This window comes from Punica granatum, chromosome 7, assembly GCF_007655135.1.
Source record: "Punica granatum isolate Tunisia-2019 chromosome 7, ASM765513v2, whole genome shotgun sequence".
Classification (NCBI taxonomy): domain Eukaryota; kingdom Viridiplantae; phylum Streptophyta; class Magnoliopsida; order Myrtales; family Lythraceae; genus Punica; species Punica granatum.
Window position 1 is genome coordinate 17338958 of NC_045133.1, and position 25902 is coordinate 17364859.

The window sequence follows — 25902 nt, forward strand, 5'->3', positions numbered from 1 at the left end:
CCTCGTTGTCACCCTGTGATTAATCTTCCAAACAGTAAATTAAATAAGTACATTTGATAGATGACAGAGGCACTAGCTGACTTAGACTCCAGTCGATCTCAATATCAGCATTCGCCTCCAGCAGAAAACTAATTTTGACATCAATGTTCGGCCGAGAAGTCCCTTTTCTGGGAAAATAATGTGTACGCCGACTGAGTCAGGTGCATTTCACCATTACAAAATCTTCATGGCTTCGGTGGTTAGGCGAATTCACTCACTGGTCTCTGTGGGTTGCATATTACAGATATGCAGATAAAAGCCTAAAATGTGCAAACAGGGCATATTACACCTACGACCCATTGGTGCAGGGCAGAAAACTAAAATCTCAAACTAATTATCTATTCCATTTTTCCTCTGCGCCGCTCCCCGGGAATTGGCCCTGGCCCGTGCACATCTTTACGGTGATCTATTCGTGAAACGGCTTCTTCAGAGCTCCGAGTCGCGGAAAGCCTCCTTTCTGACGACATGTCATTCCTTTGCCCCACAAATAGGCATCCTATATATAGCAATATCAATTGCAGGATCTCTAGTTAGCTAGGCACTTTAGCTTCTCGAGTTTTCGGCATTACGTGTCCCTCGAGCTAGGAACCATTGAGAAACGGCTTCTCTATTGGCCCCTAAGAGGTCAAGTTTAAGAGGACAGCGGTGACATTATATGAGTCTCGGATTCAATATTATAGTGGACGTGCCCTCAATTTCAAAGGAAAACGACTTGCTTACTGGAGATATATGTTTTGTTAACGAATCGTCGCACCAGCTTCAGACCTTCCATGTCACTAGAGAAACAAATCGTCAGAATTTTGAAGATATCGGGCAAACTATGTACATCTTCCCGCTTTGTATTCGACGGTAGAAAGATTCCTCAACCAATGTCATGCGCAATTTCTCCATGTTTAGTTATGCAGAATCCACGAGGAAAATAGATCGATATATATATATGTTTGAAAACTGTTTCATCTTCCTAGTACTTTAGACATGAGTACTTGGACTCCGTAATATCACCGCTGAATCAGAGAGTTTCGGTATGCTCAAGGTCCCCGATTGACGATGGCAGCATCCCCAACTTCAGTGCTTCTTAACAGTTAAAGTTTCGTAGATATGGAGTAACCCTCCAATCAATCAGATGCAGTCCGTCCAGTTCTGGATTGTCCCTTCTAACTTCCTGCTGTTAAGGGAATCGGTTCATTTGCTTTGTGTTGCTCCATTGCTGCAAACCCGAAAGTCGAAAGAATTCTATGTAAAATTTGTCTTGATGATTATTTGATTGGGCATGGAATTAGTTTGGAGCGGTAGCATCTGTGCAGATGCTCGTCAAAATTAAGAAATAGATAAGACTGTCCCGGTGCATCGACCGGTAATTTCTTGCGGTGCTTCACCCTTGATACCTGTCGGATTGATAATGTCAAGAATATTCCCAGATTTTGAAATTCATCACGGCTGGAATTTCTGAAGATGACTAATCAAATCCAGACTTGAAATTATACAGTGCTTGACGCTGTATATTCGAACTCATTAAAGCTTGAAGTCAAAATATCAATAAGATCATATATAATGAAGGATTTAGAGAACAATTGAACATTAAGTTCATGAGACCGAAGCCTTAAATTTTCACCAACCCATACATCTAGTGTACATCACCTTCCCGATCTCTAAATAACTCCAATGTTTTCTCTATCAAGTAAAACTGCACAACTTAACTGAAATTAGTACGAACCGTGTTGCTCTTTACTGTGAGCTCTCCTGCCTCCCTCTGTTCTCGGTCAATCTTCTCCAGACCATCTTCCCGCAGTGCATCAGTGTCAACATCGCCATCAAGTAAAGAAGAGGAATTCCAATCATGCAGCCTCCATGAGCAAAATTCACCAGAGTCTAAGGACAGTAAATAGAGTAGAAGGGTCACTTAGAGACGTGTTCATTGTGCAGTCTCCATAGACATTAGCGGTTTTGCTCATTCTAGTATGTCTCGTGACTTTCCTAGTAGATTCTTATTCCTAATCAACAGACATTTTCGGCTGTGAAGATTGCCATCTTTTTGAGAATTAAAGAATTCACTATGTTGCTCAATCAATTACTTCTTGACCTATCAATACTAATTAACATGTTAACACAGTCCAACACTTACGGAATGTAAACATGAAATGGGATAACTCAAATAGGGATTCAGGTTCAGCAATAATTCTGATATGAAATAAAAGATACTCAGCCCATGAATTTCCTACAAGTAAAAAATACTTGGCACAGTTATTTATTTCCCGTATTGATGATAATTAGGATGTTTCCAGACCAAAATGGATAGAAACTTGGGACAAGATGGACGGTCACTGGCATTCCCAACATGCATGTTTAAGAATGTAACTGTGTAAATTCAGGGGTTTAAAGACGGAGGTTACCATTAATCCTGCCACCATATGGACTACTGGAACAAAAATTTGGTCGACTTTGTTCCCTTCAGCATACCCATTAAAGGCAATGACCATTGAAAAAGTATGAATTGTGACGAATGATAGCGCAATCAATGCTGCAAAACAGAGACCACAGTTACAGGGAGAAGACGTACACTTGAAAGTTCTCATCAAAGTATTTGCCATCTATTAATGACTGGAGATAAGAGCAAATATTCATAGTCAATCACTACTGCCATGACAAGTTTTGCAAATCCCTAGGATTGGCTAAGTGGGTAATTTGATCCAGTTCAGCCAAGGCAAAACTGTCCCGCTGGCTGACTCAATGGACTTGTTGGTGTTGATCGGCCCAAGTCTAGCTCCATTAGGAGGCCATCATAGAAAAGATGTTTGGTAAATCTCATACCATGCTTTTTCTGCTTGTTTATTCTATGAGGCAATTACCCCCATAAAGTCTCAAAAATAACAATCTTCTAAAAGAATGTGAGTTGACTGATGCAGCCAATGCAACAGGGAGGGGGGAAAAAAGAGAGGAAAATTGAGAGAGTTCAACAAGCAGAAACTAATGATGCTGAGTTCTCTTTCATACTTTTTCCTTAATTTCATTTGATAATATGTATCTTAGCTGAAAAATAACTACAAAGAAAACCTAGCAGCCTTCTTTTTCTGTTTTTATTTCTTCTTAAATTCTTAAAAGTATCCAAAAAACACAAACACGGACAGCTAAACATAACTCATGGTATTAAAAGCTTGCAATAGCAAATAGATGTTCAAGAACCTGAGAGAGATCTTAAGCTCACCTGAAACAAGGAAAAATGGCATCTTTGAGCACTTCTCAATGTAAAATGTAGCAGGGCCAAATGCTGGAGTTAAGAGGCTCAAACAAAAGAATACAACATGTGCGACACCATGACCTAAACCGCCAGCTACATGCAATTTATAGAATTGTAAGACCCTAGCAAAAAATAAAGAAATAGGATAACTAATGGTTCAAATTAAAGTAATCTTTTCCATTGACAGAAGAGCAAGTTTTGAGTCGCTGTGGCTTTCAAATTGTGTCTGGATTTAGCAAGGCGACTTATGGAGTCTAGTTGCAGAGAGGTGAATGGAATACCATTTTGGAGAATAAATAAAGGGAGATAAGTTCTTATTTTTCTTCATTTTCAAAATCATTGACGACACACGAGTTTTATGTTCAGGAAGTAAAGAGAAGACAGCAGCTAGTCTACTGCAAGTTTCTGCATTTTCAGTTGAGAGAGTGCAGCTTCCTCTGCCTTCCACTACCGGAGACGAAGTTACGCTCAAAAGTTGAAGTCACATTGAAGTATTTGGCCAAAAATGTATCTAATTGAGCTCACTATGAGGTGTAGTACAAAAATAAGTTAGCATCCAAAAAGAACTCTTGACTACACCAGTCTCATTTGGAAAAGCATTAATTAGCATCCCATTTTGATAAAAGACCCAGTGCAAGATAAGTTCAACTGAGGCAAAAATAACTCCAGAGCTTACCTAATGCGATTTGCATCTTATCAGTAAGGAAAAGGCGAGGTTTTGAGACTCTATCAGCAAAAGCATCCAAAATATCTTCCAACTTCCTAGATAATCAGACGAAGAGAGAGCTTGATGCATCAAAAGGTTGTTGAAAATTTTTTATATCCAACTTCTCGCAATATATTAAGCAAACAGATGCAATAGTACATGAGTTGAGACTTCACATGTGAGAGCATACAGGACAAGCTTTTCGATAGGATCATGTACATCTTAACAGTGAGTTTATAATCAAGAACATACTAAAGGGAATGGAACTTGGAGTTAAGAGGTAAAGCCCGATGCCATAAAACGGACATAATTTTGTGCTGCCAAGTCATTTCTTATTCTTAATCGTAGTATTAAGATAAGGGAAGAAGCCTCACTTGTAGATTCTCCAGAAAAAGACCCGAAGACCTTCTTGAAACCCGACTGACGTGATTATAAGAATGGCGTATGGCCACCAAGCGCTCGAACTTATAGGAAGAAAGGCCCTCCACAATCCCGACATCACAATCAGACTTATCAGCCACAGGAGCGTACTGCATCCATCGAGAACGAAAACACCTAAGTATCTTGAATTTCAAACCAATGTGATCTCGATCTCCTCAGTAAAAGAAGTTCAAGCTTCTTGCTCTAAGCCAACAATCATAAAAGGGGAGAGAATATATTGAATGCCAATGCATCTTCCACACAGTTCATAAGCAAAATTCTCGAGATACAGTTGGTGAATTCATCCCCATGTTGCTCAATTGCACGCATACTGAAGCAGAAACTCAATTTCTAACTGATGAAGAAGTTCACGCGCGGCCCCTTCAACTAGAAAACCCAATTTGTTGCTTCATTTCCCCGTAAAATCGAATGCTTTGAGTGAGTGAGGGGAAGAGGGAATCACCTGGAGAGCACAGTGAGGATGAGGAAGGGTTTCTTGGAGATGACGGAGACGAACAGGGAGAGAGACGGCCCCAGAGCTATCAGAGAGTACCCAATTCCCGCGGCGACCGTCATGGCTTCTCCTCCTTCAGCTTCCTTCTCCCCCGGTTGCTGTGGATTTCAGAGCAAGCAAGAAACCTTCAGCAGCTCGACGAGCAGAGCGGGGCCGAGTTAGGGCAAGCGGAGGGACTCAGCGGCCTGACTCGGCCATTGGAGGAGTTGACGACTCGGCCATTGCTGTCTGCTGATTCTTCCTTGCACGAAGGAGCCCATTTCTCATTTTCGGCATCTCACTTTTGTAGGAAACCGATAGTTTACCACAGAACTTGTTCACCCTTTTCAGATTAGCCCATCCACGGCGACCTCGTTCTCAAGTCTCGGGCGAGGTGGCCCGAGCCGATCGAGTCGCTGGAGGCAGCCGAACGGGCCAGTGATTTGGTCTGCGCCAACCTCAAGGAGTGAGTTTGACTTGATAAATTGGCTCTACAATATTACATACTCTCCACCAGAGTTCATATCATTTAAGATCTGACCGCATAACTATTCATGTAAAAACTCTAATAGGAGCTTTGGGTTCGATTTAAACCATCTCTAACTATGCAGTTCAGTTCACATCATGTGCCCTTGATCAGGATAATTTTCATGAAAATGATCTGAAAAATGCATTAGAAATCATCAGTTTTTTTTTATAAAGGGTAGTAAAGTAACTTATTTCTTGACAAAATATGACATGCTATTTTACTGTAACACTTATATTTATTAAATGATAATTGAGATATTTGAAAACAAATTAAATGGTTTCTTAGCACGTGACTTATCTAGCAAATCAAATGCCACATAAAAGATATTATAGTTCCTTATTGAACTCTTGAGTGATAAATAACCGTTTAATGAGTTATTTTTTTTTTTGATGAACGTTATACTAAGTTATCTCATCATAGTGTATCTTAAAATCCTCCATTTTATTCCTACCCTCTCCTCAATCTCTATTTTTCTTCTCAATCTCCTTTGACGAGCTTGAGCTCCTTTGTTCTCTATTAATAAATTATGTCTCCCATCCTCTTCTCGGATCAAGAAAGATTTTCTCTCCCTTCTTTCGACAACCTAAAGTCCTTTTTCTTTTCTCTTCCTTTCCTCGTCAAGAATGATGACATATATATATATATATATATTATATCAAGCTGAATGGTGATTATGATGTTTATTGTGAGTTGAATTTTATGGTCTAATCATATTGTATAACTAAACGCAACAAAATGTTTATAGATCTAACTAATTAAGTGATTTTTTGTATATGGTCCTTTTACACATAAGCCGCATTTCACGTGCTATAATATATTACATTTTATTGATGAGGGGGAGTTCGGGGAGTGAGTGCTTTACCAATTGAAAGTTTGGGGAGTGAAAGTTAACATCAACCTAAAGCTTGGGTAGTATAATTAAATTTTCATAAACTTTTGCTCTTTTTTAATTTATCCTTTTGTAATTAATAAATTTTGGAGATTCTGTGATCTCGACAGTCGAAGTGAACCGAGTCGAGAAGGAACCGACCAGTGACTGAGCTCGGGAGAGATGTCATCGTCGGAAGGGGAGGAAGACCCGGCGGTGTGGCTCCCGCTCAGGGCGCGGCCGGAGTGGGCGGACGTGGCGCCGCTGCCCCAAGATGACGGCCCCAACCCGGTGGTGACCATTGCCTACAAGGATGACTTCCGGGAGACGATGGACTACTTCCGGGCCGTCTTCAGAGCCAACGAGCTCTCCCCTCGGTCCCTCGCCCTCACCTCTCTCGCCATCTCCTTCAACGCCGGGAATTACACTGTAATGCGATCTCTCGGTCGATCACAGACCCCCCCGATCGAATCTGTGGTTTTCGTAGTGCTGTAGATTGAGTAGCAAAATCCTATCTTTCCATCTCAAGGAACGTCTTTTGATGAGATACGTTGAGAAAGATTGAAGCTTTCGTGTGTAAAATTGATGTTCCATTGGCCCTAATGGATCATCTGTATGGGTTCTTCCATTTGCTTTTGCCTTTCAGGGAGCAAATTCGCGCGCAGGGCTTCAATCCCTGTGGTACAACCTTGTTTGGTTCTTTGTCGCGTCTACTTGGGTAGGGAAAGTCGTCTAAAGGGCCAGACAAGTGTTTTATAAATTATCTTCCGTGATGATGTCGGAACTTCTTACTCTCTGATCTCTAATTTGCAAAAAGGAAACTGGCAGTTGCCTTATGAACAAATCGAGGCTTACGGAGCTTTCGTCTTCCCCTCTAGGTTTGGCAATTTAGGCGTCGAGTTCTCGAGGCTCTCGGCTCTGATTTGCACCATGAACTGGATTTCACTGAGCAGATTGCCAAGGGTAACGCCAAAAATTACCAGTTGTGGTAAGTGGAACTATCCGAGCTCATATTACCTGTTGGACTCTGAACATATTATATGAGGATTATAATTTGATTTCTTGGTTCAAAGTTATAATATCGTAGTTGCGGAGTCGCGTTGAAGGTCATTGGTTTGCTTCGAATCTGGCTTTACTTCGACCATAGGTTTAGTTATTTAAGGATGGTCTTGAGGTTTAGGTCGGTGATTTCTATCACCTCTGCGTGAACCCTCAAACATTTATTAATGCCTCTCTACATGGCTGGCCCCAATGTTCACTTCATGATTCGAAGCGCATTTGTATAATTTCAATTACTGATTCTGCTATTCTTGTTTTGGTTAACAGTTTTTAAGTTAAGATCCTATGGACAAGCACTGAATTCCATATAAGCAGGTTCACACATGAATGTGGATTAATTCCTTGACCTCGTGGCTTTTTAAATATCTGTAGATGTGCAGTCGAAAATTTATATTGTTGCTTGCAAGCAATGGAGCTTATTCTGAAGAGAAAGTGAGACGCTTTCGACGGATGACATGCCACTGCCATTGAACTTTAATTTGATGAGAAATTTTGTGCAGGCATCACAGGCGGTGGGTTGCAGAGAAACTTGGACCTGATGCTGCAGATAGGGAACTTAAATTCACGAGGAAGATTTTCTGCATGGATGCTAAGAACTATCATGCCTGGTCCCATAGGCAGGTCTGTTAGTTATTGCCTACTCACTCCACTGTCTAAGCATTTTGTCAGCCCAAAATAGCTTCTTCGTCTCTATCCCTCTGCTTTTAACCCAGAAAAAGAGAATCTCTGTGCAACTGCTCTCAGTTTTTAGTGAATACATGCGCAGTGGGTTCTTCAAAATCTGGGAGGGTGGGACGATGAGCTCGATTATTGTCAGCAGCTCCTCGAGGAAGACATTTTCAACAATTCTGCTTGGAACCAGGTAATTCTATAATTATTTTAACACTTGTCTCTATCGATAAAGATGTTCTCTTCATTAATGCTGGCTAAATTTAGTGACTGGCCTGCGACCTTACTCGCTTATGAAACCTCAAACATAAAAGTTTTGCTTTACTATCGATTTCACGTTCAAATGCACTTGTTCTCAACTCAGTACTACAATTCATCTTCTTAACAGAGATATTTCGTCATTACAAGATCTCCTCTCTTAGGAGGCCTGAAAGCAACGAGAGACTCTGAAGTTGCGTACGCAGTTGAATCCATCAAGAGCTTTCCTGAGAACGAGAGCCCATGGAGATACCTCCATGGTCTTTACAAGAATGACACTGCAGCTTGGGTGAATGATCCTCGGGTCTCTTCAATTTGTCTGGACATCCTCAAAGCCAAGAGACATTGTGTGTTTGCTCTAAGTACGCTGCTGGATCTCCTGTGCCATGGATATAATCCAAGCCAAGAAGTGATGGATGCTGTAAATGGGATGGGGATTTCAGATTCCGATTCAACAGGTTCTGATTCTGGTATAGCGAAATTTATTTGTTCGATTCTGGGGCAGGAGGACCCCATGAGAGCTAATTATTGGGCATGGAGGAAGAGTCAGCTGCCTTAACGAGCTCGTACCGTATGTTGTTCTCCTCTGGTCTCTGCTGTCGATTTCGACCTTCAGAGACTAGTCTGTTCTTTACTGAAGATTGAGAGTTCCAGATACGAAAGTTTTCAATCTAGGGTGTAGGCTCCGCCCCATCAATTTATTCTAGAAGCTGATAATTGTGGGGTTTTCTATACTCAATTTGCAACTTAGATAAAGCTTTTTTTTTTTTTTACTGGTTGAAACCTTGTAACTTACGTAAAGCTTTGCATTAGTGTAATTTGAATCTGTACCGGACCTTGGTTGGATATTCAGAACTACGATCTATGCCAGGTCCTGGCCTCACCGTAGTGGTTATTGATCTTGCACAATGTGAAGGGGGCTCACGGCGGAAGCAGTGGTGGTATGAGAACTGGTCCTTGCATAATTGCATGGGGTTCATCATGGTGGAGGCAGTGGGGGCAACCAGTTGCCCTGACCTTGAGCTATTTGCATGGGGTTCATCATGGTGGAAGCAGTGGTGGTATGAGAATTGGTTACATGCTTGCAGCATCCTGCCAGAAATAGAAGGATGCGGACCACAGCAAGATGTAACATCTCTCATTATGGCCTAATTTAGCAAATTCCCTCTATGAATTTCTGAACCATAACCTGTCAACGGCATTAATGACGGCAATGAGCTCATCCTGTGCTGGCAACAGTGACAGGGGGCTGAAAACCAGAACCACGTAGCCAACATCTATGCTGCCTATCAAGGCTGGGGAAAAGCCTCCCATTGAGGCCAAGATCTGGCCCTATGAGATGTAGCCTCAGAGATTCACCTGACCCCAACTGACAGCAGTAGACGATGGCATCCAGCATCTGGCATCCGCGAGCCACTTTCCAAATATTTAGGCATAATCTTCATTATAAAACATATACAACCGCATGTTGAGAGAGAAGAGGCTCATCTTCACTCGAAAAAGAGTTACTCAGACTTGAAAAAAGAAAAATCCCGACTGTACAACCAATCTTACCTATCCATTCTTTTTTTTTTCCTATCTTTTCTTCTTTTTGTCTCTCTCATAGAGGGATGAGGACAAGGAGAAGAAACTGTTGGGATCAAAAACTTGCCTCATCCTCGGCAAACTTAGACAAAAAACTCAAAATTCTTTGCTTAAGATCATCTTTCCCTTCCTTCCTGGTCTCAAACACGCCCTTGATGACCCTCGTATAGAGCCTCTCGAGCTGAGGGATAACATAGTTGTCCGTACGCTCCACAAAGAGCCGCTTTATGGACTCCACTTGGCCTGACACATCAATATCCATCACGGAGGCATGTGGGGAGTTTCTGCCACCATCAGCGCAATCAGGAGTTCCTCCTTCGGGAGGTTCTTCAGGGTTGCTCTCAGCGGGGGATGGCTCTTGCCTCTCAGTATTCAGTGCATCATTCACCTCTTCTTCATTGGGAGGCTTCGGGGTTAACGAATCTTGGGTCCTTAAGTTATCATCTGCTGTTGAACCTTAAATCCATAAGATGGATAGCCTGATTAGTGACCTTCTGCATGTGAGGGGTAAAATACTGCGCATGGAACACAAAAGACCTTTCTTTCAAAGATACTATAATTGCCCCCCAGGTTAATTTTACCTCAGGAACGAGCTTGAGGGAGTCTTGGCCCTCAATTTTTCGATTCATTCGTCAAATTCTATTTCCAACGGGTGCAGTCATTCTAATTCTCAACATGAGAGAGAGAGAGGGGAGAGCAAATTGATCATTCTTTTTCAGATTCATACCTCCATATGCAAAATCAGCATTTTTCTTTGGACGTTTCAGGACATCGTTGCTCTGATCTAGATTCAACTGAGGCTGGACATTACGAAGCCGGGCACTTGCCCTTGTAACTGTCCCGAGCTGCACAACTGGAATAGATGGGAAGGTTGATGCTGCTAAATCGTCAGGAAGCTGCAGCGGGCCCCCTTGAGCAGCAATCTTGTCACAGAAGGTTAATAGGGCTGGGTCCATCTGTGATATCATACCATGAACCTGAAAGAAATCAATTACGTATCAGTTTTCACGATAGACTTAGATAAGGGAACTCAAAAGCGAAAGGATACGCACTGAATCTCGAAGCTCGTGAGCTCTACTGACGATCCTAGTTCCATTGTAGTCATCCCCGTTGTATGCCTGAGTGGAAAATGAAAACAAAATTAAACAAGCTGCAGTAGAAAAGTTGTAAGACGTATGTCACAAGCATATGAGCAGAATTCATAGACATCGTTGCAGACCTCAATTGGAATAGTTTCGTGCAAAAGGGGCATTAACTACACGAGAGACCAGGAACAATACAGAACAGGGACAGAGAGACCAGATAAATAGACAGTATTAGGGTTGTCGAGACAAAACCAATCTGCGCCGTGTCAAGTGGCATCAATTTTCCTAAAAGCTAAAACTGGTTATATAAAGGTGGGATTTTTTTTTTTAACATTTTTGGGATAAATATAACGGTGGTACGATCGTCAATGACACCGTCACACATCACTGGATAATAACCAACCCCCTGCCATACATGTGCTAATTTTGACACACGACCCAACTCATTTAGAGTGTGTTTGGATTCGCAACAATTTTCAACTCAACTCAACTCAACTCCACTTATCTTCAATTCAACATCACAATCATTACTTTTTTTTATTTTTTAAATATTTTAACTATTCAATTCAATTTTTAATATTAAATTCTCTCAACTATTCATTACTTTTTCACAATTCAACACCACAATTATTACTTAATCATTATTTTCTCTCAATTATTTATTATTTTTTCACACTTTTTCTCATAATTCAACAATACAATCATTACAAACCAATTAAAATCAAAACTCAACTCAACTCAACTCTCAATCCAATTAAAAACTCCTGAGAATAGGTGCAGTTGTTATTGTCTATTCTTAAACAGCCTTGATATCTTTGCAGGAATTAAAATCACGATAGATTAGGTCCTATTGCTTTCTACCAAGATCAAAATCCATTTATATATTTTTCTTTTGCTGAAATTGAGGGAAAGAAATAAACCTACTTTTCAAGACAGACGTTTGTCAATACTTTTGTATTTTTGCAGATAGATGCATGAGTTTCTAGCCTTCGTACCAACAGTGATTTTACGATATTTCAGCTTTTTCAAGATTAGTTCGACCCTGTCATCCTATTGACTAGGTTGCTCTAACATATCATTTTGATTTGCCTTTGCATCCTATTGTTCTAGTATAAATACAATTGAACCCTTATATTGATTAAAATGTTATTGTCTATTCTATGTTATACAGCTAGCAAATGTAAACAAAACTATTCCTAGGTGTTATTGTAGTGGCACACTATTCCTAGTAAATGGAACAGTATGATTCCATTATTTCCTAGAAAACTGGCTTTTCTCTGTTATGGACTCGAGTGCTCCCATTAATAAGAGAGTTCCAGCCATGGACTTGTCATTAGAAAAGTATCTAATTAATTCCGAAGTCATAATATCTAATAGGGAAACCGTACTAAATACACACCTTCGCATTTGCCACTATTAGATCAATGTCCTGTAGGAATGCTGAACATGTAATGAACTGGCCAGAATCAACACGTTGCAAAAGAGTAGACATGTCCATTGGATTCTGGATTATTGACCGATAATTTGGAGCATCCTCATCCATGACCGGATAATGGAAATCCCTAAACCGTTTGTCATATAAAATCCTGCAATATAGAGTCACATCAAGAAAAGTGTGTCCCAAATAAAAGATGTGGGAATAGTTAAGGTCCTGTTTACTTATGGAGAATTAATTTTTCTTCTCCATCTCTTCACCTGTCCAAAGAAGATAACAGGATGTGTAAACCAAATTCAAGCAGGCAAAATTATTTTTCTTCGAACTTAAAAAATCAGGGGATACATTTCCTAATCTGCAAAGGAATAAATTAATTATATTTGTTAATAAACGCATAAAAATAATAAAACTAATACGTGGTCAACTTTGAGGAATCTGCCAGAACGAAAGACTAAGGAACAAAACAAAAAAGAAAAACTTATGCAAAATATATTTAAAAAGGAAAATTCAAATTTTCAGTTAAACAGGTATTAAATATTATAGAAATATGTCCAAGAGAAGTGCTTTTCTAGATGATGTAATAAGATAACTAAAGAAAAAAAATTCCCTGAAAATTTAATCCATTTTCAGCTACTGTAAAAATGAAATTTCTCAATTTCATAAAATTTAATTCATAAAATCTCTTAACTTCAGCAAAATTTCTCAATTTCATGGGGAAATTTCCTAGCACTATTTGGGCCCTAAAGGTGCTATGACACCATGTTAACATGAAGCTAAAGAGCCAATTTCCTATTGTGCTGATAAAGAAGCAGCATAAATCCAATCAGACACAAGGACTTGCTCTTCTCTTCATATGAGATATAAGTTCTACTCCTCCAGGATCTGAATATTATCTTTCAGTATTTAGAGCTAGATATTTTCTTCTTTTTTTTTTTAACAGCCCAAGTGCTATCTTCTAGCAACAGACGCATTAGAATGAATAGGCTAAACCTGTAAATAGAGAAAGCCAGCTAATTCACATTTGCACAAAGGTCAACGTGTCCATTTAAATACAGTGACAAGAGTAATTAGAAACATATAAGTGGTACTTCAATCTTTAAGGGAATAAAAAGCAAGCCAATATTTTCCTTACCGGTTGCAAACATCTCTCAGGCACATCCGCAATCGCCGAAGGGCGTGCTGCTCAGATTCAAACTTGGCTTTCAACTCAGAAGCCTTAGGGCCAGCTGCTACTTTTGGTGCTTTTGGGAGTTCAGTAACACAGACAGATGACGAGGAATCTTTCTTCTTGACCTCTGAAGAAACTGACAAGGCAGCTCCAATGAGGTGGTCAAAAAATAATTCCCTGTCTTCAGTGGATGGAGTGCCCACTTGATAGCTGACAAGGCAGAGCAGACAAAAGTAAACCCAACTGTATGCAAAACTTTAGATAAGATATACTCAGCTTGATAACAATTCAAAATATGGCAGATGACACTAAATATGTTCCGGGTGATGCTACCAACTGGCATTAAGGATCTTTGCCAAGGTTGACTGAGCAAAGTAGAATTCAAGAATCGAGGCGACAAAAGAATCCTGAAGAATTTCATAAATCTAACCCATCAAGAATTGAGGCACCAAAAGAAACAGGGCCAAGAACTAGACGAGGATTGATAGTATATGAATCCACAAGCTAACTTCCACTACTAATTAATTAGTGAAAAGACTAAATTCAAATTTTAGAAATGCTACTTCTCCACATCACATATCCCTCAAATATTGCAATTTCATGCATCAAAACCCATAATCCAGGGTTAGCAGCAGGACAGATGTTCAAAAACTGCTTGCTTTCAGACGTCCATGCACACTAGGGCGAGAGAGTACATTTATCAGTTACAGAAATTATTCCACAAAATTGCATCAGTTAATGCTAAATCTTACACCCTAGCCATAAGGCACCAGAGAGAATAGAGGGCTCCAAGGAGTCTAAACAAATATAACTTACATGCTGCATGGAGGGAATATCAAAGTACCATCTGTATCCACCTCATTTGGTGCAGCTTGTGAGACTCCTAGCAATAATATCGGCAAATCAGACGGCAATTCCTCCAACAGGGTAATCAGGACAGCCCTGAGTTGTTCATGTGCCTACATAATAAATTTGTTAAGCTTGTGATGCAAAAGCAGATACCCGATTGTCTTTATTGATAAATAAACAACAAAGAATGTCCAAATATAATCACGCAGTTTAGCATCAACCATGTAAAACTAAAGACATTTAGGCACTTACAGTTTCCCACCAAAGATGGAACTGAGGTAAGTAGAGAACTGATGGAGTTGTTCTTCTTGCTTCACCAAATATGTGAACCAATGCCTCCTCAGGGGTCTTGGCACTTGGATCTGATAGAAGCGATGGTAGTCCAAGAGAATAGACAGGAAATTTCTCCAGCTCATGCAAAACTGCAGGCCCAAGATGATCCTGCATATCAAAATTCTTTAGTATACTCAGCTTAAGACTATAAGCGACCAATCTATTAATACCAAGAAGTCCCAAGAAGATTACCAAACCAACACCTTCGCTACCATACAGCAGTAGCCGAGGTCTATACACCAGAGAGAATGATGAACCATAAGAGAGCATGGAAAGCTGGGTCAACTCAGACGGAGCTGACAGTGGAGGAAATATGTCAGATATGGAAGTCATGACTTTTTCAAGATGTCTCTTCAGACATGGTACCACAACTGAAGATAACGGCCGAGAGTGCACAATGGAGCCCCTATGAGCAGCAGGAGTAATAGTGGACATGGCTTCAACAAAGTGATATTTTTCTACCTTAACTGAATCCACAACGATCAGGAACTTGTCATCGCTGGTGTAAACCTGAGGATATCTTTCACGAAAGGCACGTATAGCAGCCTCTGTACATAAAGCCTTCAAATCAGCACCACAGTATCCGACACAGCTTGCTGCGAGTTCTAGTCTCAGCTCCTTGGAAGGGGGCATCTTCCACTTACGAGAGTGTATGTCCAAAATTTCTGCACGTGCCTCACATCCAGGCAGAGGAAAGTTAAATTCACGATCAAATCTACCAGGGCGACGCAATGCTCCATCAATGGCATCAATCCGATTGGTGGCTCCTATTAGAACAACTTGCCCACGAGAATCGAGACCATCCATCAGGGCAAGCAGAGTAGACACAATGGAATTATGAATTTGCTCCTGTTTACTACTACGAACTGGAGCAAGACCATCTATCTCATCGAAGAAAATGATGGAAGGCTGATTCCTTTGTGCTTCCTCAAAAAGTAGCTTCAATTGTCTCTCAGCCTCACCAACCCATTTACTGAGCACATCAGCACCCTTCCGCATGTAAAAGCTGACTTTCTGGCCAGCCTTTGAAGCAGCACAGGCTAATGCTCTCGCTATCAATGTTTTCCCTGTGCCTGGGGGACCACACAACAACACTCCCCGAGGTGGAGTGATGTGATAACTGGCAAAAAAATCTGGATATAATAAGGGGAAAAAGACCATTTCCTTCAAAGCATCAATATACTCGGAGAGGCCACCAATATCATCAAAACTTATGTTGTCGTCAACCTGTAAAGGTTGAATATCTGCCCCACCCTTAGAGCTAGGACCAGCAGTTTGAATGCCAGAACTCAAGGTAGCAAAACCATCAGCCTGGTGGCCCCAACCTGAAGCAGCAATATTCAATCCCCATGCAGCAGAACCATGCATATCTAGTCCCCCTAGGAGCCAAGGCGGTCCAGACCTGCCTCCACTTCGGCCCCAAGGGATGGCAGGCCCTTGATCTAGCTCATCCACAAGGAGAGAATCATCAGAATCTTCATTCCTGCCTATGCGATGACGCTTATGGACTCGAGACCCACCCTTTCTTACATCTCTGCTGACCTTGTTTCCCATCCCTTGATGCAAAACCCTCCTAGGAGACCTCACTCGTTGCTTCCCTGTATCCATAGAAAGTCTGCGGACCTCTGCACGATTACGAAGATCATACCGCCTCCGACCCTCCTGTTCATCTTCACCCTCCTCATCATCACCATCCTCTTCTCCTTCATCTTCACCGTCATCTTCAGCCTTAAGATCATCCTCACCGTCATTCTGAGCATCATCACCCCCATTGCCATTTTCAGTTTCATCTTGGCCAGCCTTGTCATCAGACGTACCTTGTTCATCAGCATCCTCATCATCAGAATGTAAATTTGGTTGTCCCCTTGCAATGCTGCTGGAATGCCGAGGCCGCAACCCTTCACGACGGGGCACTGATCTTGACTCCATAAGCTTCCTGCGCTTAGGAGTTGATAACTCATCGAGACTGTTGTTACGGGTTCTCTCTCTCGAAGGTCTGAGTTTTATCTGGATAGAAAATTTTCAAAGCACCAGACCGCACAAAAATATTATCAGTTCAACTGCACTTTAACCTCCAATCAAGTCAAACTAGTACATCTTCCTAAAAGATCCAAAAATTGATATGTATGGGAGAACAAAGAGTCTCACCATTATGTCTCCATCTCCCCCTTCTGAGCTACTTGTATAACCCGCATATTTTACCCGAATCCTTCTGCGGGAAGATCGCCGAAGGTTGGTTGCCATCGACTAGTAATAGACATTAAACATTTAGATTTGTGATGCCTAAAAGCAAAGAAGAGAGCATAGATGGTACGATCTAGCTACAGATGGAAAACTGTAATGAAATAAAACGATCCACATAATTAAAGCTTCAAATGGTAATATGCATATTTAATCAGTGGTTCAGAAATTGGTAATCAACAGCTAGATAAATATATGATAATATAGTGCATCAAATTGACAAACAGTTAAATCAATATGTATAATATCCAGCAAAAAAAAATGACCAATATGTACAACGCAAGAGGCAAATTTGTTTAGCACTTACACTTGTATTTTCGTTTCTTTGAGGTCGAGAACCTGGACGAAATATTTTCGCAATTTGGGAAGCTGCGGTCCTTGTCTTAGTCTTGCTCTTCGTGGTGCGTAAAAGGGACGGACCATAGTAAAGGTAGGTGCGGCCATAAATCTTAGGTCTTCTCTTGAGCCTATCACTTGTACGAACTGGCCCAAGAACAGATGTATCCCCCTGGGTGGGTTGTTTTGAATACATAGGCAAATGCTAAATTTGGCCGTGATATCAACCCATGTACTTTAGATACTTCCCTCCATCACATTAAGACATCTTATAGCCTGAAAGGGAGGGGAAAATACATGAACATTGAAAACCTAAATTTACCGTGGAACATTTTTTCTAATAGAGATAATAGAGAAAAGGTCAAACTTAAATTATTTTACTTAACTCGATATTCCAACCAAAATGCCAAGAGCAGACTAGAAAGCCTGAAGTACCTCAGTACAATACCAATTCAATGAAAGTCTCAATAGATTTATTTAATCCCATGCTGGCTAGCAAAAGGCAGTTTGCAAAGCTTTTACCCTTGGTCTCAGTATTACCCTTTTAGGTGTCTCTTCTGTGGATCCTGAGTTACATTAACGCATAAAAAGACGAATCTCTCTCTAAAACACATTACACAAGCATATCAACCCTAATGATGCATAAGATCATGCTTCTAAGTATAATATACTCCTCCCCACTCAGGCAACATACTAGTAATAATTTGTCAAGTATAAAAGAGAAGGAACAAAATATAAAGAATGTACTCTATATAGTATCCAATCCACTGCCGATGGAAAACCGCCCTAAACCTGCTATCCATCTATTACTAAATTTACAGATATGATGTGATATGCAAACCATAGGGGAATAAGGACGGCATTCACTCATAGGCCCAACAAATTGTTTTCAATCATGTGGTATGAATGTATCTAGCGATTTTCAACAGTATATGACAGTTTTTAGGTGGAACCTCTTCCTTGTTTAGTACATGTGATCAAGCTGTAGCAAGAGCATCTTATATTTTCTCTCACATCATCTACACTCATATAAAAGATGAAGGCAGTCTATATAATGACCCACAGACTCTGCCTGCCCATATATTACCAGCAAATGCACGCTTTGCAAGAAACAATCAATCAAGCTGTCAATAAGCCACGAATAATCACAAAGAAAACAGATCTTGAATCAAAACACACGCATGCACTTCACTGAAACTACAAATTCGCTGGAGATTGAGCTGTAGCAAGAGCTTATATTTTCACCATAGCTTCTACACCCATACAAACAATGAAAGCAGACTATTTAATGACCCACAGACTCTGTCTGCCCATATATATCCAATCCACAGCCGATAGAAAACAACCCCAAACCAGCTATCCATCTATTATTAAAAGTTACACGTATGATGCGATATGCAAAACATAGCAGAATAAGGACCGCATTCACTCATATGCCCAGAAAATCGTTTCCAATCATGTGTTATGAATGTATCTAGCAATTTTCCACAGTATATGATAGTTTTCTAGATGGAACCTGTTCCTTGTTTTGTAGATGGGATCGAGCTGTAGCAAGAGCATCTTATATTTTCTACGCGGCATCTATACTCATATAAAAGATGAACGCAGGAAGATGCACTAGCAAATATATGTACAGACGGGGTCTGTTGGCATAGACCCTGTCTGCACATACATTACCAGCAAATGCACTAGCAATTTCTCATTCACCTCTCCTTTGCAGAAACAATCTATCGAGCTGTCAATAAGCCACGAATGGTCCAAAAGAAAACAGTTTCTTAAATAATTCACCAAAACTACAAATTCACTTGGGATCGAGCTGTAGCAAAAGCATCTTATAATTTTCTCCACAGCATCTAAACCCATATAAAAAATGAAGGCAGACTAATTAATGAACCACAGACCCTGCCTGCCGATATATAACCAGCATGACACGAGCAATTTCTCATTCACATCCATATCCTCGACATAACAGCAAGCTAAAATTGCATAAATAGTGCATTTCGCAAATGACAATTGATTGAGCCACCCACGAAAGGCCCCTCGTGGAAGAGACTGTTCGAATCAAAACACACTCATGCACTTCATGAAAACTACGAATTCACTTCCAACGGCCATTTCATCCGTAACCAATCATCCATACTATCAGTACATCATCTTAGACTACTGTCAGCGACACTCCACATCATCCCCGCCGCAACCAACTAAACATAGCCATGTGTTTCCGAAACCTGGTGTGTCAGACCACCAACCGCCGAATATGATTCCTTTGGCGTGTTGCATGGTGAAGTGGCATGCCAGAGAAACCAAACCAAGAAATCGCTCCAATCAATCCTATCGCCGTCAATCACAGCGGAAAAACCGCGTACGGCGATAGAGGCTCAAAACCGAACCCGAGACAAGCTGTAATTCAATAGTTAGCCCCCGATCAGTACCTTAATCACAGCCGCATTGGGACAACGACAAGATCAAGCGCAAGCGCGCGGCTCCATGAAGCGTCGGAGGCGCTCTTGAGGGGAAGGCTGATCTTCTCCGGCGGTGTTCGTCCGGGCTGTTGTTCTTCGTCTTGTTAGGGTTCTGAGAAGGGACTGCGAAGTCGCTCGGGAGGAAGAAGAGAAAGGGGAAGAAGACGCAGAGGGGGAGGACTCGCAGGGAGCTTATGGGGAGTGAAATGACGGTTTTATCCTTGCCTATGTTTATTTGCAAGTCCCCGAGCGATAACCTTTTCGAATTTATTCATTGGTACATTAAAAGTGAATATTTCATTTTAAACCCTAAAATTTTGTAAAAATTAGCTTTTCACCATCGAAGTATGGAGACATTACAACTCTTGTCCTTTCTAGAAAGTTTACCAAGCAAAAAGGTTTGTAAAAGTAGTATCTGAAACAATTTATGAACCAGAATTGGCACGAAAAGGTATAATGTGAATGACTCAGAAAATCTCAGCAATCACTATTTATTAACCTATAATTCTCCCATATTTTGACAAGTTTGAGCAATAAAATGTAATTTTGGCATTTCTATGGGCCTATATGTTATCATCTAAACCTCAGGACCTTAAATTAATTAGAAGAAGATTGCCCTCGGGGACTCTCTGTTTCATTCTTCTGGGCCTCGGGCCTCGTCTTGGGCTATCAACACGACCTTTTTTTAGAGGCCTCTCAACACTACTTTTTTTTTTTTTGCCCCCCTTTCCCGATAGGAAGTGTACGTCATTGATTCACTCTCTCTATTTATTTATTTTTACCTAGATATCAGAGTGTCTGGACTTCGTCTAACTAATTGCCGAGGTTTCATGAATCCTTAATAGCATACGGAGCAGGTAGTCACGCTAAAAGTGCTCTAGTGGCTCCAAGTGGTTTTAAACAATCGGGTAGGTACATGACTCCTCCTTAACCATTAAATCAAATCCCTTTAAATTACGTCATAGATTCTTAGTAGTTTGAATCGGTATATCAATCACCATTTATTGCCCGATGATCCCAAAAAAATTTTAAAAAAAATTTACATCTTTTTTCTATATTAGTCATGGAACTTGTGTATTGCACGAAATAAATGTAATCTTTTTCTTTGTTAACTTTATTATATATAATATGTGTTTTAAAACATGTGTTATAAATTGCACGAGATAAATATATTGTTTTTCTTTGCTAATTTTATTATATGAAATATGTGTTATAAATTGTTGAAAATAGTAATTTACAATCAACAACAGTATATGATTAGATACACAATACTAATGGTAATTTAATTTCACAAATACGATAAGGAAAAATTATGTAAAAAAAGAGAATTTAATGTAAGTGTTGAAAAATTCCAAGACTATGCATAAAATCTTTTTAAAAAAATCCAAACCACAGCAGAATATTTTTTTGTCTTCAATGTTGTCATGATTCATATGGTGTTATATTCTATTTTATGTTAACCCATACATAAAAATTGGAGAATCCAATAATTCTAGAAAACAAGTTTGGACGAGGAAGATATGATCAAATCAAGTTTGGTGAATCCAATAATTCGTTAATGGAAGTTCAGATGAGGAAGATATGATCAAATCAAGTTTGGTGTGCAATCCAGAAAATAGAGAATCGCGGCCGCAGCTGCAAAACAAACAGTTGGGGTTGTCCAGACCGACCCTATCTTATTTATTTCGGGATTTTTCTATAGATCTAAGGGTTCTAAGAGAAAGTTATTATTGGAGAGATGTTTATCTTTTTATAAATAGATGGTTATAATATTTGGGAGATAGGAAATTCTATTGGATAGTTTAAATTAGAAAACTATATCTTTTAAGCAGGGAAATCTTTGGAGATTTTGCTTGGAGAGGACTTTTTGGGCATTTAAAATTGAGGAGATTAGGGTTGAAAGGAAGAGAACGTGACTGTTGGGAGCAAGAGGAGGTGAAGATCGAGATCGTGACGACCGTGGCTCGAGTTAGAGAATCGACTGCCTCATTCTTTCTTGTTTCTCTTCCAATCCTTGTTATCATGTTTATGTTTTCTTCTAGGGATTCGATCTTTATCTTTACGATCATGAGCTAAACTCTTTTATTTAGGACTTCAAAAGAACCTAATAGTTTTATATAGAATTGTGAAGTATTTTCTCTGTATCTATTGAATTCGATTGAATTGCTTATTCTATCTTGTTCTTAATGGGATTAATTGCCTAATCACCAATTAATTTGATTAGAAAATCTAGATGAGCTCAGGAGATGATTCTAGTTTGAGCCGTGGATAGGATAGCCTAAGATTAGTTTGAGTTGGAAAACTGACCAATTCGTGCGAGGGATAGGAATATTTCCGAAAGTCTTAGGTAGCTAATTAAGATGATGATTGATGGGTTTCCACTTATTAATTGCCTAGGAATCGAGTAATTAACTCGATATAGGGAATACGTTTTTGCAGCGCTCGGAAGAGGGGTAGAAAGATAATAGAACCATATGCTAATAATTCGTGAATTCGATAAAATAGAGAGAGAATGATTGATTTTGCATATGTTGGATAAGATGGGGCTATTAGCTCTATTACCTTGCATTTGGTTTTCGAGTAGGATAAGTGATCCAACTTAATTTGATTTTGTGTAATGAATGCAAATATTGACAAATACATTAATGTGTGATAATATATATATATATATGTATATATGTGAAAGTATATGGAGAATTTATTATTAAAAAATTAATTATAAAAAGTATATATAAAATTTATTATTAAAAAAATGGTTAGGAAAACTATGAGTGAGAAATTATAATTAAATAACATAAAAAGACAAAACGGTAATTCTTACATTGTTGAATTTTGGAGAAAATGGAGTTGAGTAAAAGTATTACTTGAAAAACAAACAAAGTCAAGTTCCAAACTTAATACGACCTGTGAATCATGCCTTCAAGGCAAGATGAGTAGGATTCCATTTGTAAAACAAGTGGATAGGATTGAGGAAGTTTTAGAACTCATACATAGTGATATATGATCCATTTATAGGGATATGCAATTATTATTGCATGTTACTTGCTCAGCGGGATTCCCTCGAAGTCAATTTTTCTACTACTTCATATGAGATGTGGATTGATAGGACACCTAGTGTTAAAGCAAATTAAGATCGAGGTATATTGATTAGTTAGAAATCTAGTCTCAGAAAGGCAAGTTTGTTGGATGTCCAAGTGATAGCCTTGGATACTATTTCTACATCACTATTGAGCAAGGAATTGTTATCGGTAGAGATGCTATCTTTCTTGAGAAGGAGTTCTTGCAAGAAGGTGGCATGGGAAGAGAAATAACCTTGGATGAGGAGTTATCAGGTTAACAAATTGGTCAAACATTTGAGAGATTGGACGTTGATTAATCAATTGAGCACCCCACTCAGAGTAAGAATGTCATACAATCGCGAAGGTTAGGTAAGGTAATTCATCCTTCAGTGATAGACCTTAATCTCCATGAGAATGTGCAAGGGTTATTCATTTATGGAGATAGTGATCATAGAGAAGATCTGACCACTTACGAGAAAACTATATTTGATATGGATTCTTCAAGATGGCTAGAAGCCATGAAGTCTAAAAGGACTCTATGAGCAAGATATTGCTAGCTATCATTACGCACTTGATTATGAGGTTTAGCATGAATTTCAAGACCACATTCCTTAATGGATACATTGAGGATGACATATTCATGGGCCGATCCAAGAATTTTGAATTTGAGGATATGTTCAAGGTTTTCAAGCTTAAGAGACCCTTTTATGGTCATAAGCAACCTTCAAGGAGCTGAAATTGTCGTTTTTGGTGAAACCCTAAATTCCTTTGTTTTCATCAAGAATGAAGATGGACCACATGCGTACAAGAAAATTAGTGGGAGCATGGTCACCTTTCTTGTGTTATACATGGATGACATTCTACTGATTAGCTATGTTGTAGGTATGCTAACATCTACAGAAGTCTAGTCGTCCAAAACTTTCTCCATGAGTTTTGGGATATGAGACCTATATTTTAGGAATTCGGATCTATAAAGATAGACTGCAGAGATTGATAGGTTTTTCCCCAGAGCTTGTATTTGGAGAAGATATTGAAGAGTTTCAACATGCTTGTTTTCAAAAGATGATTGTTCCAAATGAGATACGATATCCGCCTCTCCAAAGAGTATCAACCAAGACTTTTAAGAAGAGGGATAAGATGGCCCATGTACCTTATGCTTCGGCTATAGGTAGCCTAATGTATGATGTGTTGTATACAACGCCAGATATCGTGTATATTATTAGTATGACTAGCAAGTATCAGTCTAATACAAGACTTAAATATTTGGTAGCTATCTAGGATATCCTTAAGGAACTTAACAACTAAGGACATAATTCTGGCATATGGAGGAAAGGATTTGAGACTGGACGGGTTTACAGATTCTGACTTTTAGTCAGATTTGGATTATTGAAAGTCTATCACTAGGTATATATTCACCTGTAATGGAGATACAGTTAGTTGGAAGAGTTCCAAGCAGGAGACGACTACAGACGCTACTAGAAAGGTTAAATGTATCATTGCATTTGATGTTCTGATGGAGGCAGTTCGGATTAGGAAATTTTTAATAGAACTTAGCGTTGTTCCTTCCATATCGTCACTGGTGAAGGAATACTAGAGCTTTTGCTCGGGTGAAGGAATCGAGGTCACACCATATGTCATATCATACGGAATATAGTTGGGAGGGCGATGTAGCCGTGCAAAAGATAGCTTCAACGGATAATACCATTGATCCACTTTAAAGTCCATGATGCAACAATATCTAGATATTGTACTGATTGACTCTAGCGCTAGTAGGAAATTGTTAGTTATATGTAATTGGATAATTCATATTTATGGCAATGATATTTATTTTGTTAGTCATAAATTGTTTATGTTTAATAGAGTAAGTCTATAAGATACTTGGCAGATACTTTATTCTCGAAGAGTTGAAAATATGAGTGACGAAATATTCTGGTATGGGTTTTTTAAAATTGTTCACAGTCGTAGGGATCTCAACCGAGCACTATCAATCCGGATAGACCGTCACCTCTGTCTGTATCCATGATTAGTGTACAGATGATAATGAAGATGGAGTAATGAGTCTCATGCTATTCGGTATCTGATATCAAGAAATACATATGGACACTTATAGAGATAAGTGAATCGAATTGTGACGCGCGGATAATATCCATGTGATATTTTATTGTTGTCAATGAATATTATCTGGACCATATTAGTGCATATAGTCATTAGACCTAAGATGGTACAATTATCTCATAAATGGGTAATTAGAATTTGCTCCAACTTATATACTTGTGCTAAGCATGGGTATCCGGCAGACACCGGTCCTAATTAGTTGCGTATGGAGATAGGTGTCCAATCAAGATGGGATTCATTGAGTTGAGTAAACAGGGGAAGATCATATGGGTTTGAATTCTATTTTTGATCGGGAAACTTTGGCCAATGTGAATGGACTTAAATAGAAAAGAGTTTCTAATTTAACTTCTACTAATCTATGAATAGAAGCTAAGATATTCCATATGATCGGTTATAGAGTTTGACATTAACCATGACCCTAGCTAGATCGGGATCTACAATGAAGGGACTTGAGTGCACGGTATATATACATGGTCATAGGTTCATCAGAATGTCTAATCGTGCATTCGTCACTATTTGGATTATCATGATATGTTGCTAGGTGTTACTCATGGTCTTTGGTAGCCAATGACATTTTGAAAATTATGTTTTTTGTTGTGGAAAAAGTTTCTAATAATGTCAAGAAGTTGACATTATAGTCTCATTACCATTTAGTGATGAACCTAGTTAGTCGCATACAATAGAACATGTTTGAGCCAAGAATTAATTGATTCTAATTGAGATAGTTAATTAGTAATTAATTATCGGATTAGACTTGCAATGTAGTTGCACGTGTGCTAGCATATCCTGAAGTCAAATCCAACATTGAGGTGGACTTATTTAATGAATTATTATATTTGATAATACTATCCTTAAATGGAAGTTGCTATATATATAATATTTATATATTAGTAAGTGCATTACGATTCTTTTGAGACTAATGTGAGTTATGAGAAAATTCGAGGGTAATTTTAGAAACT

General features: G+C 39.3%; 3 protein-coding genes across 4 annotated transcripts; 1 reads left to right on the forward strand and 2 right to left on the reverse strand.

The window, feature by feature from the left end:
• Positions 1-1558: 1558 nt before the first annotated feature.
• On the reverse strand, positions 1559-5177 carry LOC116215423 (gamma-secretase subunit APH1-like). Of its 2 annotated transcripts, XM_031551129.1 has the most exons (6): positions 4864-5175; positions 4355-4510; positions 3951-4036; positions 3242-3367; positions 2430-2557; positions 1559-1908 (listed from the first exon to the last, which is right to left on the reverse strand). In XM_031551129.1, the coding sequence occupies exons 1-6, from the start codon at positions 4974-4976 to the stop codon at positions 1765-1767; spliced, it is 753 nt and encodes a 250-aa protein (XP_031406989.1). In that variant the 5' UTR covers positions 4977-5175; the 3' UTR covers positions 1559-1764. The 2 variants fall into 2 exon arrangements, with proteins under 2 accessions (XP_031406989.1, XP_031406990.1); XM_031551130.1 differs by lacking the exon at positions 3242-3367 and having other exon boundaries at positions 4864-5177.
• A 1228-nt stretch (positions 5178-6405) lies between these two features.
• On the forward strand, positions 6406-9159 carry LOC116215365 (protein farnesyltransferase/geranylgeranyltransferase type-1 subunit alpha). Its single transcript, XM_031551045.1, has 5 exons — positions 6406-6719; positions 7169-7278; positions 7850-7970; positions 8116-8211; positions 8407-9159. Exons 1-5 carry the CDS (start codon positions 6474-6476, stop codon positions 8833-8835), a joined length of 1002 nt encoding a protein of 333 aa, XP_031406905.1. The 5' UTR covers positions 6406-6473; the 3' UTR covers positions 8836-9159.
• A 534-nt stretch (positions 9160-9693) lies between these two features.
• LOC116215364 (ATPase family AAA domain-containing protein At1g05910) lies at positions 9694-19964 on the reverse strand. Its single transcript, XM_031551044.1, has 11 exons — positions 19740-19964; positions 17279-17583; positions 16879-16977; positions 14923-16737; positions 14650-14838; positions 14365-14507; positions 13513-13758; positions 12345-12531; positions 10913-10978; positions 10588-10837; positions 9694-10316 (listed from the first exon to the last, which is right to left on the reverse strand). The coding sequence occupies exons 2-11, from the start codon at positions 17501-17503 to the stop codon at positions 9916-9918; spliced, it is 3621 nt and encodes a 1206-aa protein (XP_031406904.1). The 5' UTR covers positions 17504-17583; positions 19740-19964; the 3' UTR covers positions 9694-9915.
• Positions 19965-25902: the final 5938 nt, after the last annotated feature.